The sequence below is a fragment of the Gopherus flavomarginatus genome, chromosome 15 (assembly GCF_025201925.1).
Source record: "Gopherus flavomarginatus isolate rGopFla2 chromosome 15, rGopFla2.mat.asm, whole genome shotgun sequence".
In the NCBI taxonomy this organism is placed as follows: domain Eukaryota; kingdom Metazoa; phylum Chordata; order Testudines; family Testudinidae; genus Gopherus; species Gopherus flavomarginatus.
The window spans coordinates 13,785,545-13,807,015 of record NC_066631.1 but is presented as its reverse complement, the minus strand read 5'-3'; the positions used below and the strand labels follow the sequence as shown (position 1 = coordinate 13,807,015).

The following is a 21,471-nucleotide window of genomic DNA, read 5'->3' as shown; positions in this document are numbered from 1 at the left end:
TCATCTAGAATGTGGATATCATCAGCAGTTATTTTCATCCTAGGCAGTCCTTCCAGCACTTGGGTGAGTCTTATCTGGCTCACCTCTGGGGCAGGGTTTATATCTATTAACATGTGCAGCCATACGCAGCAAAGGTTGTGATCATGCTGGACTCTTTATCAAGGTTTATTTGCCAAACCCAGTCCTCACATCACAGAATATAAAAATTCTGGCCTTGAAGAGTTCTGGCAATATGTGATCAATTGTGGACAGTGGCATTTTTTTCAATATCCAGTTCAGTGGCTTTGAATCTATGCAGACACGTGGTTTGCCTGATGGCTTTTTTTACCACCACCATGTTGCTTCCCCAGGCTGTACTGATCTCTATAGGTGCTAGGATACTCCTGCTCTACAGACTTTCAAGCTCGTTGCATACTAGATTATGTATTGCCACCAGAATTTTCCTTTGACGTAAGGACACAAGTTCCACTGTGGGGTCTACTTTCAGTCTTAGCTTTCCTTCAAGGCACCATTTGTCGTTGAAAACATCCATATGCTTTTAAAGTTGTCTCCATTGTCTATGAGACTCTCCCTTTTGCTTCTTGCACTGCAGCTATAAAATCTGAAGCTGAACCCAGAACGGATCCATGGTTTGTATGGCTGTATTTCCCAAGAGGAGTCTGTAGTGCTTGCCGTCCACCACCACAAATTTCAATTGGTACCATTTCTTATTTTTCAGGTAAGTTATTACAAAGTCACAATTTTCCTATGGGCTACATTATTTTCTCATTATACATTGTGCCTGTTCTATGTAATGGGTTTGTTCAAGTGTAATTCACACTGAGGAATTTCACTGAAGGGGGCCCTGCCATCCAGCTGAAATAGCACAGGGCATTTCTCTATTAACATTGTTGCATGCACAGAGGTTGATATTGTCTCTTGTTGCTTTTCTGTCCTGACAACCTGAACCTGGTACTTCTCAAACTGATGGAAAGAGTCATGATATCATCCCTGCTGTCTGATGTGCCATCCCTCTCTTGTACAAGTCTGACTAATCTTTGAGACCTGGCTCTGCTCTTGCACGTACTGCTAAAATGGTCCAACTTGACACAACACAATGCTATACTAGTGCAGGGCACTTCTCCTTTACCTGCTAGTGTTGTTTTCTGCAGTAAATGCATCATCACACAGTGGAATTGGAACACTGGCCACCTGGTTGTCTTTGCAGTTGTCTCACTGCATGTACTTCTGGGTGTGTGTCTTCCTCCTACACTTTCATCCTCTCTCGAGGCTTCTGCTGCATGCTTCATGTCTAAGCACCTGTTTAATATGAGATTGCCTTCCTGACACGAGTGGCAGATGTAAGAGGCTTGGAGAGGCTAAGCCTTCCCAAACCGGGCAAGAAATGTCAGATGCGTCTGCCAGCTCACGACCTTTGGAGTGCTGCTGCCGGAAGCTCCCAAGAACTGGGGAGACCATTGGTGCCCAGACCATGGCCCCACCCCTGCTCTGCCCCAAGGCACTGTGCCTGGTCTGCTTCTTCCCCTGTGGCCCCGCCCATGCTGCACCTCTTCCCCCCGAGGCCTCACCTTCACTCTGCCTCTTCCCGCCCTCGCTCCGCCTCTTTCCTTGAGGACTCCGCAGCCCGCCACTTGCTGCTCTCTGCCCCCCTCTCCAAGTTGCTCACCCTTAAGGCAGGAAGGAGCTGAAAGGAGTGGTGGGGGGCTAGGTGGAGGGGGTGAAAAGGAGCGGTAGGTGGAGCGACTTGCAGGAAGAGGCAGAGCAGGGGCAGGAAGAGGTGGGATGGAGGCAAGGCCTTGGGGCACAGTAGGGGTGGAGCGTGGGCAGTGCCTCGGGTGGAGCAGGGGACATGGCCCCAGTCTGGGCATCGATGGCCCCTCCCACTTCTAGGGAGCTTCTGCCGCTCATGCCCAGCCTCCCCAAACATAAAATTCATGTGTCACCTATGCTTCCTGGTGCAGCTAGTCCCACAGATGGTGTTCCCAAGTGCTTCAGACTATCCTGTCCCAAATCGGGGAGTCTGTCAAGTCCCCAAATGTGCATGTAGCAGCCTGTGTAAGGCTGCAACATAGGGGTCTATCCCTCCCTTTGGACTGGTCTGTAGTGAAAAACTTGTGTCACTCCACACTTTTGTTCTGCTTTGGGGAACAATAGTTTCCCAGGGCTCCTAGGCCTGCTGTGAGGCTTGTGGCAGTGGTGAAGATCTCTCTGCCTTGCTCCCCAATATGATAAAATAGTTTTACTTTTCCATTGTAGTCGCCCTGCCTAACTAGGTCTGTGTACAGGTCAAACTCCTCTTTCCACCAGGTCCATAGTCTAACATGTTCTATGTCTTCAAAATCCAGGGCTTCAAACCAAACTCCACGGCTCACAGTCCCTGCTGTTGCATTTCAGAGAACTCACAGCTCTGACATTGCTACAATGTTTTATTTGAAAATTATGAAGCTGAATCCAAGTTAAGTTCAACAAATGGAACTTTACTAAACCCCATAGCCTCCCTCTATCCATGTAGCTTCCAGTCGCTTCCAGCCTAACTTCCTGCATTTCCTGTTCCACTGGTGTCCTGTCAATAAGTCTCCCTAGGGAACAAGGGCTCTCTAACTCCAGTTCCAGTGTTCATGATACAGAGAAGAAGCTGTCTGACTGGAATGCAGAGGAATGAGGGGGATTTGCAGGAGCCAGAGGGTGGGAAAGAGCAGAGGGAGAGAGCAACAGGAGCTGGAGAGGAAGCAGCCAGTGAGTGAGGGCCAGCAGCAGATGGGGATGGGGATAGAAGCCTTGAGGGACCGTGAACATTTTATTTAAGGACATGCCAAGCATCATATAGGAACTCTATGACAGAGATAGAGGCAGGGATAGAATACAGTTCTCCATCGCAGCATTAAACTTGTTGAACTATGAGATCATCCTTTCTTTTTCTGCAATTCCCTGGCTCATTCACTGCACACCTTCCAAAATTTGCAGATAATGAGGCAAGGTTCCTACAGACAAAAGCCTTATTCACTATACAACCCTGATTTATTCTCAGGAGCACCATCCACCCTGCACTCTCAGTGAGGCTGGGGTCCAGCAAAATAGATGACATTTTGTAATTAGACACCATACATATACATTATGTATGCACACAAAGGGGCCAAATTAAGGTTGCAAATTTATTTGACATTTTCAAAAATGTTATTGTTTGACTTCACAATCATACCATTCCTTTAATGTCAGTTTTTGGATGTAATAAAGAAGTAGTACACATCAGTACAGACATATATACCTGCAATAAATCAGTCAACAAGATATACTCTAACTACCTACTAATTAGGCACTTATCCCACGTTCATCATTATGGCAATATGAATTAGGCAATCTATATAACACTCCAACATCCTGAGAACATAAAAAGTTAAAGGAAACCGAGGAGGCAAGATGTATCTGTAACCATGTTAGAGGAGGAAGCAGGGATTGTCCTAGGGCAACACTGGCCCTTTAAGGAGGAAGACGCCAGCGCACCCGAGACTCATCAGCTGTTTTCCGAGTGGGTTTTAAGACAGCACATGGGAGCCACATAAATCGGAGACAGAGGGAGACATTGCTATAGGATCAGAGCAATGCCTGCACAGCCTCTTCTCCTCACAGACCCAGGAGCTACATCACCTCCTGTATACTCCAGGCAAGAGTGTGTGTGTCTGCAGCATGGAGCCACAATGGTCAGCTGGGCAGCCACTAGGTGAACTCTCCACACTGAGCAGAAAGGAAATGGAATTTGAAAAATTCACTGGGATTTAGAGGGGAGGTGCACTACGTCGACCTAAGTGCTACCCCTCTTGTGGGAGTGGAGTTATTAAGTTGGCATAGCAGGCAAGTTACATTATTTTAGTGGAGACACTTACAAGTTAGGTCGATGTAAGCTGCCTTGTGTCAACCTCTCTGTGATGTAGACAAGGCCCTAGTTATTGCATCTCAGGGAGGTGGAGTAGCTGCTGCAGTGGTTTAAGTGTAGGCAAGCCCTGAGTATATTTTCCAGGCCTGCAGAAGAGCTCTATGTAAGCTCAAAAACTTGTCTCTCTCACCAGCAGAATGTGGTCCAATAAAATATATTAACTCACCCACCTTGTCTCTTTCCAGGATTAACCATTTCCTAAACCAAATCAAATAATAACAGCTATCACTTATAGGCATACAATTAATTTTGTAATTTCTAGTCTATGTACATTCACTTTCTACACACTTTCATAGTTGGAGAGAAATATCTCCCTACAAGAGGATACTGAATGACAGAATGAACACAGACAGATTTTAAGCGTTCTGAACCTCATCCAATGGGCATGAAAGAAAATAATGCAAAGCAAACAGTACAAAGTCAAGCTGAACTTTGACTGATCCAAACAGACAAGCTTCTTTTAGTGCCTGGATTATACAATTTAAGTGAGGAATAACTGCAACCAGACTGCTAATTCAAGAGACCTGCCACAAAACAAAGAGCTAAGAATACTCTTACCCTGACGATGGGTAACCTTCTCTCAGACTTGGTGAGTTCTCTGTCATTTATCTAAAAATCCAGCAGGGTGGCAGAGAAAAGGGAGAACTTCCTGTACTTCTAGAGTGACAATCAAACTCAATAATTTAGTCATTTTAACACTTATTCCCCAAAATCAGAAAAGTAAATGTGGTACTTGACACTGTTTGTTTCCAAAATTTTATTAAATTTATATTATCCTATTTTCAGGGATATGTAATCAGTGAAGAATGTTCAGTTATTCATTTGAATGTAGTTAGTGACCCAAAGTTAGAAAACAAAATAAAAAGTAAATACTGTATTTTCAAGCCCTGAATACCTATATTTGACAGTCACATGCAGCTGAAGAACGCTTACATTCTAGGTGAGAAACATCCCTCTAATTTAAAGAGCTTTTTAAGGATATAGTCTAGCATTTCAAGGCATGATTTGTTGTTCAAATCCTCTGTTAATAAAATATTTCTAAGAATTTTGTATGTGCAAGGATGAGGTGGCAAGAATACCCTGAATACCAAAAACTTGTTTTCTATCTTCCAGGTTCAGTATCGGAAACTATTTCTAATGATTTTTGTATTGGGAATTGGTGGAACTTTCTCATATGGCTTCCAAGTTTCTATGATCAGCTTTCCTTCCATGGTAAGCACAGCATCCTCTACAGCTAAATACATAGTGTCAGGTTCTGGCCTCAGGATGCTCTTCAAGACACCTTGAAATTCTTTCCTCAACTCCTTCTCTTCTCATTCTGTCCATGAAGAACAGTAAGAATAGTTTGTAAAACTCCAAAGGATGACAGCTTAGCAGAATTTGTTAAGGATCATGGACTTTTGTAAAGGAACAGGAGACTAACTGCACCAGAGACTTTTACTAGAAGGTGAAGGCTCATGTGATTTGCTACTCTTTAAAAAGTGTCTATTTCATTGCATGTATCCCTACTATTGGGAGTCTCATATGGGCCTTGATGGCATAAGTGTCTCTTATAATGACTAGAACATGAAAGGAGCAAAGATACAGAGTGAAATTCAATGTACAAATTAAAGTCTGAGCTCTGAACTATTATAGCTAATGAAGCGCCTTCATCTCCCATACCAACTTCATTATAATACTTTAACTGAAGGAGGATAATTCAGAATATGGAAAGAATTGGTTCAACTTACACTATAATTTTTTTTCTAAATTAGAATTTTTAGATATAATAAAAGACCTTATTGTCACAGTTCACGGCAACTACATCTGTAATCCCCCTCTGTGGTCCAGCAAGGGCACCCAGTCTAGGGTCCCAACTCCTCAGGCATCGTATCTCTTAGGCAGAGACGTGTCTCTCTCCCTCCTGGCCAAAATATTTCCAGGCTGCACAGCCCGCTGCTTACACCAAGATCGGGGCAGCTCTAGTTTTTTTGCCTCCCTAAGCACAGCAGTCAGGCAGCCTTCGGCGGTTTGCCTGTGGGAGGTCCGCCAGTGCTGCGGCTTTGGCGTACCCGCTACCGAATTGCCACCAAATCTGCGGGACAGGCGGAGCTCCTGCAGGCAAGCTGCGGAAGGCTGCCTGATTGCTGCCCTTGCAGGGACTGGCAGGGTTCCCCCTGCAGCTTGCTGCCCCAGACACGTGCTTGAAGCATTGGTGCCTGGAGCTGCCACTGACCATGATATCCCCCTAGCAAGGCAGACTGCCTATACGACCAGCATCGGCACTTCTGCTTTGTCTTCAGAGACTAACAACACTGTAATCACCAACAGTTACAGGTTACCACACAGCCCTTTATAAGCAAGCACACTTATTCTTAAGGTAAAAGCATTACAGACAATACATTAAAACAATAAAAGCACCTACATGCATATTAATAAGCTTACCAGAGATCACCCTAACTTAAACAAGGGCTCTGGCAAGCGAACAGTTCTTCAAACCTCACAAAAGACTTTTTCCTGTGGTCACCCATTCATCACTAAAATGCAAATGTTTTTGCTCAGAACAAGAATTTTGAGTCTTATGGGGCCTCAGTAGCCCAAAGTCCTCCCAACCCTTCCATAAAGATTGGGGATCCCCTTGGGCTTGAGATCCAGTCTATTTGCTGGATCAGATAGAAGACCACAAGACAGTTTTTGCTCAGACTATTTACCCAAAAATCCTTTATTTGTCTGTGGGTCCCTGGAGAATCCAGTTTAAATCAGTATATGCACGCCTTTCTCGAGGTGGTGGTAGCAGCTCATTGGAGGTGTTACAACCTGAGTGAATGTGTCTAACTAGACCCAACTATTCTTAGTTCCTGGGCTTAGTTCCCAGGGCTGTGGTCCCCAGGGCTTAGTTCCTGGGCTGTGGTGCCCCAGATCCATAGAAATGCATATAATCCCTCAATAGTACAAAAACATTTGCATTAATAGACTGATCTCCTAAAATACTTCAACTTAATTCAATAAAGTTTTATTTAATTCAGTAAGGTTTGTGCAGGATATTATCATATTTGTCACACCTATAATCAGGATAATCGATAATGAAACTCCTCTTCCTCTACCCTCCCATTTTTCTTTCTAGTACATCAAGAACTTCATCAATGACACCTGGCAAGAGCGATACCACTCTGTCATCGATGAGCAGACCCTCACATTATTATGGTCTTTCATTGTCTCTGCCTTTAGCCTTGGGGGATTCTTGGGAGCCATCAGTTCAAGATACCTGTCTGCAAAACATGGAAAGTCTGTATCAAGTAAAAAGCACTTTTAAAAACTGTAGTCTATAACAAAGTAGAAAAATTGTGGTTGGCTTTGAGACAATTGTCCCTACAGAAAGGAAGAACAGTCCAGAATAGTCCTTTGGAAGGAATATAGAATATTACCATGACATTTTAAAAGTAAGAAAAACTGAGCTCTCAGATTCAGAATGACTAGGATGAATGAGTGTCAGGGAGTATCTAATATAAAAATCTCTCCTTTCATCCAGGTGTATAGACCACATGCCTTTTTTCCCCCAGGAGATGGATTTTCTGATGTATGGCCTCAGTATACTGTTCAATTTTAGTGCATCCTTGAGGGCGGTAGTCAATTGCACAGAATTTCCAAGGGTGAAAGTAACATTAAACTCTTACCGATATGGAAGCCCGGCTCCGGGCCCCTTGAAGGAACTGGGCCTCGGCCTCCCCCAGCCGGCCCATCCACGCTACCTGGTCTATACCGCCTGGGGCTCCGGCTGCTGCCACAGTAGCAGCAGCTGGGAACCCCAGGCCCTTTTAAATCGCCGGCCTGGGGGCAGCTGCCCCTCCCACCCCCCGTTGGCAGCCCTGTGGCAGCGCTTTAACATCGGCTGCGTATGGGCTGGTACTGGCTTCTTGCGGGTACACCGTATTGGCCTTCTTTCACCCATGAGAATTTCTATCAATCAGATGTTACAGTCCCTACTGGATTATACTGAGGACTCATACACCCAAGGCAACCGGGTGTAAATCATCCCTAGCCTTCTTCCTTTGAAAGCTAGCTAAATGTGCATGTCCTTGGGGAATGAGATCTGACTGCATTAAGAATGCTTCCTGAAGTTGCTGGGATTCTTCTCCCTTACAAGGCATAAGAGGAAGGGTGGAGGAGGGAGGCACAAAAGAGCAAAAGGCCAAAAAAAAGAATGGGTCAAAGTTCACTGACACAGCATAGCTGCTAGCATCAATGAGGGTCATTAATCAGCACAGATAGCACCAATAAAAATGAAGATGAAACAAAAAATGTTTGAGGTGGTGTGGAAGTCATGGGTGTTGCCAGGATTGTTGGCGACCTAACCCAGGTATGAGTAAGTTCCATGATATTTTTTCTTTTTAAACAAAGAAGGCTGACATTCGAACACTTGTAAAGGATACAGAGACTTTACCTGTAGGGGATGTGTCCAAAAAGAACTAGGCTGTAATGCGGCTGAACAGCAGGGAAGCAATCTCCAGAGGAGCTCCTTCACAACTGTGTTCAGAAAGGAACTGTCTAGGAGAGCACTGTGGAGTTCCTCTGCAGTGATAGTGCCAGAAACCCTTAGAGAAACCAAAATCTCAGAACTTAAAGAATTCCCACCAAACAGCACAGATCCATGAGTGGGAGGTCTGTTGGGATGAGTATCTTTGAAGAAATATTATTTCAAAATTTTCATTATAGCCTGTGCTTTATCTGACTGAAGTGCTCCCATTTACAGTGGAATAGTCCACTTTATGCTTAGATCACACCAATTTCGGTATCAATTTAAGTAATGACTCAACAGCATGGCATAAGCAACTGCTAGGTCCCACTTTCAAATTCTTGGTTCAGTGATAAAGTCTATATATCTGTATATTCAGAGGATAAAAAGAGGGTATTTGGGGAAAGCAAGAATGATGATGATGCCAGTTTTATGAGAGTCTCTTATGTGCTGTTACAGAAAGAAATGTCTAACGTTCAGTAACCTGCTCCTGATAGCAGCTGCATTTTTCTGGGGCTTCAGTAAGACGGCAAAGTCCTTTGAGATGATTTTGATTGGACGTTTCCTTTGTGGTTTATATACAGGTAGGTTGTGTTTGATTTCTACTTGAATAATAATCAGTTGGGATCCCCCTGGTTTTGCAAGGCTGTAAACCAAGGCAGGATCAATATTCCTAAGTGTCAGAATGAAAAGGGTCAATAAGTTGTTATAGGGTGAAAGAAAAGAGATGATAACCCAAAGGATATGGGATAAAGGGGTTAAGGGAGAGAAATGAGAGAATGCATTTGATTGCTTGAGACTATTTTCCGCATAATAATATTCCAGGCTAAGGGAAAACACCTTGGAAGAGTGAATTTAAAAAATACGTAATAAAGCTGACAGCAAAAATATTGCAGGCTTACAAATAATAAGTAAATAAAATGTTCACTTTGTACTGTATCCTGCCCAGACTGAAATGGTTTGTCTCTTATATCTTTTATCCCTTTGTATGTTTATCAAAATTACATCTCAGTCTGACTACACAGGAACAACTTCAGTTAGATTTCCTATTTTTTAAAGAGTAAACCAGAATTCACCCTATTTTTTTATTTTAAAAACAGTTTTGATCTTTCTTAATTTCCACTCAGACAGAAGAATCCGCCTTCTAACATTAAAAAGAACAGGAGTACTTGTGGCACCTAACAAATTTATTTCAGCATGAGCTTTCGTGAGCTACAGCTCACTTCTTCGGATGCATAGAATGGAACACACAGACAGGAGATATTTATACAAACAGAGAACATGAAAAGGTGGAAGTATGCATACCAACAGGAAGAGTCTAATCAATTGAAATGAGCTATCATCAGCAGGAGAAAAAAAAACTTTTGAAGTGATAATTAAGATGACCCATAGAAGGTGTGAGGAGAACTTAACATAGGGAAATAGATCCAACTAGTGTAATGACCCAACCATTCCCAGTCTCTGTTTAGGCCTGAGTTAATTGTATCTAATTTGCATATTAATTCAAGTTCAGCAGTCTCTCTTTGGAGTCTGTTTTTGAAGTTTTTTTGTTGCAAAATTGCCACTTTCAAGTCTGTCGCTGAGTGGTTAGAGAGGTTGAAGTGTTCTCTCACTGGTTTTTGAATGTTATGATTCCTGATGTCAGATTTGTGTCCATTTATTCTTTTGCATAGAGACTGTCCTGTTTGGCTTTGTTAGTCTCTAAGGCGCCACAAGTACTCCTGTTCTTTCTGCTGATACAGACTAACACGGCTGCTACTCTGAAACTTGTAACATTAGTTTGTGATATGGAGCCACAGAACTGATCCTACTTTCATTGAAGTTAATAGAAAAACCCACTAATTTCAGTGGGACTTCAGTTACATTTTCCTTCTTTTAAAACAAACTTGTCCTCCCCTCCCTTTTTTCTCCTATTGAAGGTTTGAGTTGCTGTTTACATGGACAGTATTTGGCAGAAATTTCCCCTAAGAATCTGCGTGGATTTACAACTGCCACTCTCTCTCTTTTTGTAAACATGGGGAAATGCTCAGGGCAAATTGCAGGACTAAGGTAAAATAAATGTTTTTATCTTCACATCTAAATTTCTGGGGCCGGAGGTGGGAGTATCTTTTCTATTCATTCTGTATCTATCCACTGTTATCCCATATAGTTTAATTCAGTCTCCCCATTTATCACTCAAAATCATTTGGTAAGTTTCCCAGAACTGTTTGGGGTTCTTTTGGGTTTTGTTTTAATCTATGCTCTCTAGTGAACTTTTAGGAACTGAATCCTTGTGGCCTTTACTGATGGTTATCGGTGGAATCGCAGCATCAGTGCAGCTGGTCGCTCTCCCGTTCTTCCCTGAGTCTCCACCCTACCTGCTGATGCAAAAGGGAGATATGGAAGGCTGCCAGGAAGGTAACATGGACCACCTTAACTCTCTGCTTTTTTTCTAGCTTCTGTCCAGTTACTCAAGCTAGAATCTTAGAAGAGGAAAGGATTCCACACCATTTTGAAGAAAATAGCACTTGTACACTGTACTTTCTTAATGCTGTCATCAGGACAGTTCAGATGCAAGTTTTTGTGGGGGTTAACATTGTTATTAAAATTAGTGGCCATCATTTCTTTACTCTAATATAGAACTAGTTCAAAAATTAACATTAATGCTATGCGGAGTTGTGGTTATAGTCAGAAAAGTGACAGGGTAAGAATGGTATCTTACTACTGAACAGATCTGATCCCTGGGTGTTTTCTGAGCCGTAACTTTTTCTTGTTAAGAAGGTAAATATTTATCTGTCTAAACTACTAGCCAACAATAACATTGCACAGCACAACTAATAGGTAGTAACTATAATCGACTGAGAATGAATTTATTTGAAATTAAACACTTTTTTAAGCCAGCTGAAATTAGACACCTTTATTTTGTATAGTCTTTCATACTAATGGTATCCCAAAAACACTATCCTAATAGACACTAGATAAGCTGAAGAATTCGATAATAAAGCCAACAATAGAAGAAGAGAGAAACTAACAGGCATAGGGAAGCAAAAAAATTTTAAAATAACTTTTGAAAAGAAAAGCAAATGAATGAGGCAGAGAAGTAAGAGAAGATAATTTCAGACAGCAGGAAATGGAAGGAAAAGGGCTCTCACACCAACACTGTGGAGATTGTGAAAGGGAGCGGAAAAGATATTGTTAAATGAGGAGCTGCTTGAAAGTAGGGAACAGAAAAAGCTCAGGGATCCACATTTCTCCTAAAACAGGACAGCTACTGACATTACCAACACCTGACAGGGAACAAAGTTGATGTGTATCTTCACATAAGCTGAAGTGTGGATGGCTGAAAGGATGGTCCTGTATGTACCGATTCAATTAAAGAGTGACAGGGCAATGGATGGGTTTAATAGAGAGCATGGTGGAGCAATCCATCAAACAATGACATAAAAACTGACTGATGGATTGAGTAATTGACTTATTCACTGCATACTTTGATAAATATGCATTAGAATATGGAACAATGGATCAGTTGTGGATGGATGAATAGATTAGCTATTTAATATTTCCGTAATTATCTGGAGGTTGAGGGACAGCAAGTTGAAGAGATTTGGAGAGAATACTCTATTAGCGTTCTGAATACCAGTGAGCACAGAGAAATAGTAAAGAAGGTCTAAAAGTTTAGAAATATTGGTGCAAAATAAAAATAGATTCAACATGGGAGAATGATAAGTTAATATAGCCTGTGGTGGAAAATACTAATTCAATAGTGAATAAAGAAATGCCAGAAGAGACATATGGATGATAGTGGTGCAGTAATCAAGATATTGTGGTTGCTACGTGCTCTGGCTCGGGGAGAGGTGAGGGCTGCCTCTTTAAATTATGAAGCTGAAAGGAATCCCTCTACTCCATCTGGTCCTGGTGTTACTACTCAATGAATACGATTTGCAAAACTGACTATCTCAACACCAGGAAATATTGACAAACTGAAAGGAGTATAGAAAAGAGCAACAAAAATGACAGACTGGGGCGGGAATGTTTGAAGAAAGATCAAAAGTGATAAAATATATAATGTAGCTGAGAAATACCTAAGCAGAGACGGGGAACATGGTTATCATCTACGGATATTTGAATACCAAGAACTGAGAGCATTTTACCTGTGATTATTGAAGGGTTGCTATTAAAAAAGAAAAAAAATACGAAAGACATTACCACAAAAATTACATTTTCCCCTATACTTATAAACTAGGAGATCTGTGGTGAATTTTGGAGGGTTCTATTTTCGCTACAAGCAATGTTATAGAATTAAGATTTCTAAGATTATATCATTAAGATTGTAATGATAGGTTAAAAAAATGCCAGGAAAAACTTCAACTGCAAGCCGAATTCAGAGATGAGTCTAGTGTAAGTCACTGTTCTTCCAGCTCCCTCCATGTGTAAAGTGGACCAATTTAAACACTCTTAGACATCAACACGTGTAAGTGGGTCTAAGGGAGACTAAATTAGTTTAAGGAGGCCTAATGTACACATCATTTTGGATTTCTGCTCACACTCCCTTGGAGAAAATTAGACTCTTTGAAACTCAATATATTTAGTGACGTATATTGCACATCTTTACACATCATTTCTCAGTTTGGCCTCATTTCTCTGACTGTGAGAGTCTAAGATGGTGTATCATACACATAAAGGAGATGAAAGAAGGCGTGAATAAGTAGGGAGTACCCTTAATGTTAATTTAAAACTAATGAGATTGACCCTCCTATAAGCATTTTTTTCCATCTCTTCCCACCCCTTGTGTATAAGTTATACCAACTTAGATTCTCTGAGATTCAGTGGCACAAATTCAGAGATGATGTATAAGGAGTGTAATTTATACACTGGAACGTGGGTGAGAGTCTAATGGAGTTGATTCTAAATTGTTATAAACTTGGACTGCTTTAGATTTACATAGTTCCACATCTTATTTTGGTCCAATGATATTATTAATAATAGTTACTGATTCTGGTAGCAGCCACTATAAGTGCAGGAAGTAAATGATGCTGAAGAGATCACTGGTTGTCTGATGCCCACCTACCTATATATTACATAGCCTAATCCATACTACAGGTGGGTTGATGTCACAGATCTAGTGTTCCCTCCTCCCTTTTTCTCTGCTTCCAATCCAAGTTCAAAAGATCTGGATTCTCTCAGCACCTAGAAAGAGAGAGGATTCTAACTAATTGATCAATGGCCATGTGTGAATGACCCAATGAATCCACTGATCAATTAATAAAGGACTGGAAGTCTGGTGAAAACATCAGTGAACAAATTTAATGGGTTTATCTGTTTGTTTTCTAATAATTTTGAGAGTTTTTCCTTTACAGCTTTGAATCAATTTTGGGGTAAAGGGAATCATCAAGGAGCAATTGATGATATGGTGAAGGAGCAGGCTACAATGAAAAAAATCAAACCCATGAATGTCCTGGAACTCCTAAAAGATCGATCCTTGAGATGTCAGTTGTGTTTACTGATCATCATTGGTGTTGCCATACAGCTTAATGGTATCAATGCAGTTAAGTAGTCTCCTCGCTTTAAACATTATTATAAGTCATCACTGAGGAAGCAACATATTGTAATATCAGGTGTATTCAAAGATATGAGGCGAGCTCACATAGTCTAAAGATTCCACAAACTTCAATGCAGCCAAAGAGCTGACACAACAGCACCCACCTCCCCTAAAGGTGCAGACAACGACACAGTCCAACAAAGCATATGTTACATTTTCCAGTCCCCTAGCCTCTTTCAAACCACACCCACCAACAATCCAGCTAATGGGAGGGGAAATCTATTACAATATGCACACTTAATAGCAGGAAGAGTAAAAAATGAATTTGAAAGGCAACAAATCTAAAACTGATAAAAGGATTACACTGTATTTAAAAAAATGCATAATTAATGCACTCAATTCATTGCCACATAATATCACTTAGTCCAAGAGCTTAGTAGGACTAAAAAATTACTTGACATTTATATGGACAAATAAAACATCCTCAGTTCAGTATGTATATTTGTAATTTATAGAGTTATATATACCCTCATGCTTCAGGACACAAGACAGCATTTAAGCACTGGGGATTAGGGAGAATCTTTTGCTACATGCAGTTTGTCCATTACAGGGATTCCTAGACTGAGTTTAAGGCCAGGAAGAACCAGTAGATCATGTAGTCTGATCTCCTGCACACCACAGGCCACTAACCCCCTCCCCCCCACCCAGCTACCTCTACACTGACCCAAGAACCTGGATTAAATTTAAGTATTACAATCATCCTCCAGAGACTAAACTATTGCATGCTACAGGCAGAGAATAGGAGGGATCAAACTGCACCAAGGCCCCTGCAGTGGCATGGAATTGATTTTGTGAGATATACCCAAATGAACGCTTACACCTTTCTCTGAAGAATCTACTATTAGCCACTATCAGTAAAAGAATACCAGGCTAGTTAGACCCAACATGGCAATATTTATGTTCCTGTGTAAGTCTTCAAGACCATTGAGTACCGTGAGTTCTGTGTTTCAACATCATAACGCTCCATTGGTTTGTTGCACTAACTTTTTTTTTTCCCTTCGAAACCCCTAAGACCGCTGCAGCTATGGTACAAAGCCTTCACGAAACCCGCCTAACCATAAACAACTGCTGCCCCATTTTTATTATTATTGTTGTTAATGATACAATTTTTCTTCCTTCTGCAGCCAGAAAAATTGGATCAGATCTTCAGCTGGTGTGAATCAGTTCAGCTCCATTGACTTCAATGAAGCTCCATCAATTTATACCAACTGAGAATCTGTTCTATAGTCTTTCAAAGGATAGTAGGCTTTGTGCACTTGCACTATGGGAATCTGTGACATTTTGCAAGTCTGCAGTTGAATGTCTGGGACTCAGTCCTATTCACCGCATTCACCCACAACTCTCCTGAATTTCAAGGAGAGTTGTGCGTGAAAGCAGGGCAGGGGTTTTGACTCTTCAATTCCTTTCTCCTGATTCTCAATTTTCCATTAACACTGGAAGTACAGGGATTACGCCTTACAAAGACAGGCAATGTTTACACAGCTCAGAATGGAGGTTAAACATGCATTAGGCTCATAATATTTTTCTACTACTATCTTGAGCCAAAAATACTCAAGCAGCTTGTAATTCCCCAGCTCCTGATTTTGTGATTTGGCAAAGTAATGGACTTCCAGTATGTCCACAAAGTTGGAAAGCTCTTTAGGTAACTAAACTTCCACTGAAACTATTAAAACCTGTTCCTACGTAAACATCTTCACATAAATGTTAGAGTAGAGCTCAATATTAACTAGACTATTAAGTACAAACCAGGTTAGTGAATGAGAAGCACTCTCTCTGCTACCTGGCCCATGACTCATGAACAGTCTTGCACAAGTGTGCTTCAGTGATTTTTAAAAAAACCAACCTTTCTTTTGTTACATTTTCCAGATCTATTTCTACGCCTTTGATGTGTTCCGTACAGCTGGATTTACTCAAGATCGTATCCCCTACATAACTCTGGGAACTGGGACCTGTGAGTTCTGCGCTGCCATAATGTGTGTAAGTCACATTGCAGTGGGAGTTGGCATATGTAAAATTTCCATAACCTGGGTGGTGGATAGTTCGCTGAATCAATGAAAAGGGAGGGTCTATTTCTGCAAAAGGATTTTCCAATATGAAGTAGTGGGCTTCTCACCTGTTCTTTGACTGCATCAGATAGTCGAGTATAGACAAGGTGCCAGCATTTCTATCTCCATGCGATTTGACCTGAGTCATAGCAAGTTCAGATGACATGATGGAATAAAACACCAGCAGACACTAGAGTCTTGTCTACACTAGTGCTTTCACTATTGCTCTCACTGGAGGACCTCTGCTAATGACAGTGCAATGGAGGGAAATTATAAGTTTTTAAAAAGCTCTGGCATTGGGATCCATAAAAGACATTGCAGCCCCAGCTGGTAGTAACACAATTATTGGAACATCTACAAAATAGGGGGAGCTCACTGAGAGATATGGTGAAGCTTGGCAAGTGAAAAGAAGATGTAGTAGAAGAACTTCAACTCTTTACTATGGGCCAGTTAGAAGGTTGAGTTTAAGTTCTTGATCAAAGCAGAATTGAGGTAGAGGTGAGGACCAGACCTCTCGATCCTCTTAATCTCAGGATATGTACCCCTGATTCTATCTCCGACAATCTCTTCACTTGCATACTTAGCTCATCCCATGATCCCACCTAGTGTCTACTCAAAGAGAGCTCATTCAATAGAATTCACCTTTCTAGGAGTTGTAGGGAGGCATCTACACAACAGGAAGAGCAGAATGGGCTTCTGAAAAGGACATCATTTCTGTTCCATGTCTTCTTTCACTTGGGAGGGACATCAATTGCCAGTTCCATTAGGAACTTGCTTGAAAAACATTTGGAATCCGTGAAAACTAGAGAAGAGACAGGTTCTGCACAAGAAAGAGCTGCTGGCACAATGGGATTACTAGTACTGTTTTTCATAGATTACAAAACCAGAAGGGGCCACTGTAATCCTAGTCTGACCTCCTGCATAACATAGGCCATTGGACTTGCCTGAATTAATTCTTGTTTCAGCTACAGCATATCTTTTAAGAAAGACATCCACTCTTGATTTAAACATTTCCAGTGATGGGGAATCTGCCATAACATTTGGAAAATTGTTCCAATAGTTAGTTACCCTCACTGTTAGCACTTTGTGCCTTATTTCGAATCTAAAATTGTCTAGCTTCACCCATTAAGGCAACCTCTAGCCATTAAGGCAGTTTTGAGGCAGCAAAGCAAGATACTGTGTTCAGAATGGAGATTTTCCTGATGAGGTCAAATAGCTTATTGAGTCACAGTGATTATCTAACATATTTTCATTCAAACTTTTAGTAGGGAATTTTTTTTTCCTGAACAGCTCTAGTTTTCATATTGGCAGGGACTACATGGGAAGTCATACACAGGAAGAGGAAAAAGACAGAAGGGCATATGCCAGCATCCCTAACCAAAATATAACGGTAGGATACAGAAAAGCCCAGTGAAGGCTGGAACCTGATTATGAGCTCATTGACCTATTATACACAAGACAGATGAATCCTGGTGAAGAATACCAATACAAAAGACAAGGAAAGGTAGTTTTAGTGTCTGATTACCACTTTTGCATTTTGTGCCCTTCAGAGCCTCATCATTGATAAGTTTGGCAGAAGGATGCTGCTGTTGTGGGGATATGGACTGATGGCTTTGATGCTCATACTCCTCACAACAACTCTTTCCCTGCAGGTAAATAAACATTCCCTTTCTTTGTGTCCTTTACCGATAACTTCCCTAGTTTGGATTCTTGTCTACAAGAACAAACAATATCTATAGCACTCATTCAGTTAGTTCTTAAATGTTCTATTTGTGACTTTCAGAACAGTCACCTCCAAAAAAGGAGAGCAAATTATCTTTAGTCTGAGACTCCTTAAGGCAGTGGTCCCCAACACAGTGCCCGCCTAGTGCTCAGCAGGGGAGAGAAGCCGCAGCCCCACGCCTGCCGAGGACAGAGAACTCCGGGGTTGCTTGCGGCAAAAAGCCAGGAGCCGGCCCCGGCCAGAACCCTGCCGCTGGACAGCCAGAGCATTGTCCCTGCCCGGGCTGCAGCGGCAAGAGGGGATCCCAGAGTGTGTGAGGAGCCGGGGAGGGAGAGAAGTGGGACCCGGGATGCGGGGAGGAAGGAGGGGTCCTGCTGCCGCCACCGCTACCGCCACGGCTGCTGCTCTGTGTCTTCCCAGGGCGGCGCGGCATTTCACCGCCTGAGCGGGCTGTGCAGGGCGCCGCCGGGCTGGGCGAGGGGCACGGATCCCAGCTTGCGTGCTGATGGGGCGAGTGGATGGGCAGCCCAAGCTGCCAGGGAGCTGCCCACTTCTGCCCCCAGACCCAGCCCTCTGCGCACCTCCCCTGCCTCAGCCCCACGCTGCTTGCCCCAGGCCCCCACAGTGCCGGGGTGGGGAGAGGCAGGGGCCGGCTCTGAGTGGGTAGCCAAGGATACTCAGTGTCCATCCTCTCCACTCTGCCTGCATGGGGCTAGGGAAGCAGCTGTCAGCGCCTGCCCCTCTCAGCCCTTGTACTCCCCATCCCGCTCGCAGCCTCTTCACTTGTACCTCCCCACATCACTCCTTCACCGAACCCCTTCCCCTTGTACTCTGCCTTCACCTGCACCTCTCCTCTTGTACCCTCCCCCAGCCCTCTCCTCCCGCACCTTCCCCTTCCCCTGCACCTCTTCTCCCACAACCCTCCTGATACCCGCCCTCCTCCATGAGTACATCACACCCTGCTTCTCTGCCAGTGTAGAGCCCCCAAGCCCCCCCCCACCCGCTCCTCTCCCCTTGTACCCTCCCCCAGCCCTCTCCTCCCGCACCTTCCCCTTCCCCTGCACCTCTTCTCCCCCAACCTTCCTGATACCCCCCCACGAGTACATCACATCCAGCTTCTCTGCCAGTGTAGAGCCCCCAAGCCCCCCCACACCCGCTCCTCTGCCTGAACCCTCTTTACTAGATCCCCATCCCTTTTTGGATACAAGGTTTGAAGGTTAGTCCCTATGCCTTCCGTGTGCATTTGGGTGCATGTAGGGGAGGGCACTGGTGGGGATGGTGAGAGCCCAGGGCTGAGGGGGGCAGCCAAAAATTTTTTTGCTTGAGGGAGGCAAAATACCTAGAGCCAGCCCTGCCCCAGCAGACGCGGCGCCTGCCTAGTGTCCAGCAGGAGTGAGAAGCCAGGGCCCGCGTCTTCTGGGGACAGAGTACTTCGGGGCTGCGGGCACCAGTGTTCTGTCCTCGTGGCTTCTCTCTGGATTCATGTATTATGTAATATTAAATATGATGTTTTTTATATTATTTAATGTACAAATACAAAATAAGCCTTGAAAAATTGTTAGTGCCTGCCTCACTCTTCTGAAAACATGAATGTGCTGCTGGCCACAGAGAGGATGGGGACCACTGTCTTAAGGTCTTCCAAACCATGCTGGCAAGAAATCAGCATGTAAGTCTATTAAGGTATTAACAAACACGGTCTACTGTCTCTTTGTCTTCCCCTTTAGCATCAGTTCTTCTGGATGCCCTACTGCAGTGTTGCTCTGATTTTCCTGTTCATTCTCATCTTTGCAGCTGGACCAGGTTAGTACATAGAGGTGAGAAGAGAGAGAGGTTGGAAAAAGAATGAATCATCTAAATATACTAACATGAAGGGACTATATACTGATAGCTGAACAAATTAAATTTAGCATAATATAAATTTAAAATATTTATAATATTTTGCACAATTATAGCCAATGTTTGGTATTCAGATTAATACCAAGTATTACTATTCATCCCATCACCCTTGGGAATGGCCTAGTAGCCATTCTGGTAGCATGTTCTAGCCCCGTCTTTTCCTTTCCCAATACGCTCCCTACACTGGGGGCTGACACAGTCTAGAGCCATTCTAGCTCCTCTGTATTGACTGGGAAACACTCTTACAATGGAGGTATTCTTTGGAAGCTAATTCTACTAACTATATACTCTTAAGAATCTCACTGTAGGTCAAATATGAAATATAAAGGCTATATGTGAATGTTAGTAGCATGACTTTGATTGGATCACACCTTTAAGTTACACTGTCATAACTTCTGTAGTGTTAGGAGCTGGACTATTTACTGCAATAAAAATTAAACCAGAAAAGTTCTTGCAAGTGACACTGATCAAAAAAGGAAGTTTACCAATGAAAAAATCTGAGTTCCTCCAGTAGGAAAGACTGAAAAAAGAACTTACCACTAAAAATACTACTGACTGTGCATGGACTATTAGAATTCAATGCCTCTGATTCTTTTCCCCCTACTTAGATCAGTGTAAACTAGTGGTAATGCCACTGATGTCAATGGAGTTATACCAGTCTAAAACTGGTGTGAAATTGGAATCCAGTCTAATATCTGTAAACTTTACACTAAAACTTCACTGGATTTAAATTAGCTTAAAAATGAACAAGTATTTATTTTTACTATTTAATTATTATTCTGAGAAATCTTTTCCTTTCCAGCTGGAGCTTCATTCCCCGTCATGATTGAACTCTTCACCCAGTCATCCAGATCAACCGCATTAGTGATCTCCATGTCTCTACACTGGGTAGGACTCTATGTGATTGGGATGATTTTCCCATACATAGTGGTAAGTGAATCTAAATTGAGCTCGTCTTGAGGGGGCCTGATTTAAAAAAATATTGGAGAATATTTCTTTGCCAAAGCAATGGCATCATAGCACACCGGCATATCAGGAATCCTGGGTTTTGGAACAACCATAACATTCTTGCTTCCTAGCCATGGGTAGACATGCCTTAACACAGAATTCAACCCTTATCACTGAGGTGAAGAGTGTGAGATTGCTCCATTCACTGAGTGCTATATATGTCCTTTAGATCACCATTTGAAATTAAGATATCTTTTTTAAAAATTCCCAAACTATAACAGTCAAGGCTAACCAGGGAAGAGAATTAACTTATTTTCTCTCTCTTTTGGTTTTCAGGAAAGCCTTGGTACCTTCTGCTTCCTCATTTTTGTGGGCTTCATTTCAATCTTATGGATTCTCATCTACAGGTTCCTTCCAGAAACAAAAGGTAAATCAGTCATGGAAATCCAAGAGGAATTCAATAATTTAAATTTCAGGAAGAAACGTGCCCAGGCCATGGGAGAGAATCCCTCTGATAAATGTACCAAGTTATGACTGGACAGAAGAGGAGTAATTTCTTAAAGGAACAGAAAATGGTGTCACACACAAATGAATATTAAAAAAAAGAGTGTTAGTTTTAATATTTATTAAATATTATTCTATATTCCATATTCATTTCTTTGTGCAAACAGACTTTATAGAAGATCACCCCATGTGATTCTATAACACAAGTGTCTTTCAGTATCTAATGGACACCACCACCAGTTACATAGTAATGTGCATTTCATGTTAAGATTCCAGTTTACAAAAAACAAATCAAATGTGTACTTGCATACTTGAAAAGTCACCCAAACCTTATTTCTGCCCATGTAAGGACAC

At 42.4% G+C, this 21,471-nt stretch overlaps 1 protein-coding gene across 1 annotated transcript; it reads left to right on the top strand.

The window, feature by feature from the left end:
* The first annotated feature begins 4,496 nt into the window (after positions 1–4,496).
* LOC127035021 (solute carrier family 2, facilitated glucose transporter member 11-like) lies at positions 4,497–21,147 on the top strand. The gene is made up of 12 exons (XM_050924507.1): positions 4,497–4,520; positions 5,045–5,143; positions 7,035–7,195; positions 8,883–9,007; positions 10,343–10,472; positions 10,672–10,820; positions 13,760–13,947; positions 15,868–15,978; positions 17,597–17,698; positions 19,494–19,569; positions 20,468–20,595; positions 20,950–21,147. Exons 1-12 carry the CDS (start codon positions 4,497–4,499, stop codon positions 21,145–21,147), a joined length of 1,491 nt encoding a protein of 496 aa, XP_050780464.1.
* Positions 21,148–21,471: the final 324 nt, after the last annotated feature.

Excerpts from the sequence above, each read along its gene's own strand:
- LOC127035021 (XM_050924507.1), top strand. The coding sequence starts at position 4,497 with ATGGGTAACCTTCTCTCAGACTTG. Across the intron at positions 9,008-10,342 it reads CCTTTGTGGTTTATATACAG|GTTTGAGTTGCTGTTTACAT; the intron begins GTAGGTTGTGTT and ends CTCCTATTGAAG. Across the intron at positions 13,948-15,867 it reads AGCTTAATGGTATCAATGCA|ATCTATTTCTACGCCTTTGA; the intron begins GTTAAGTAGTCT and ends TACATTTTCCAG.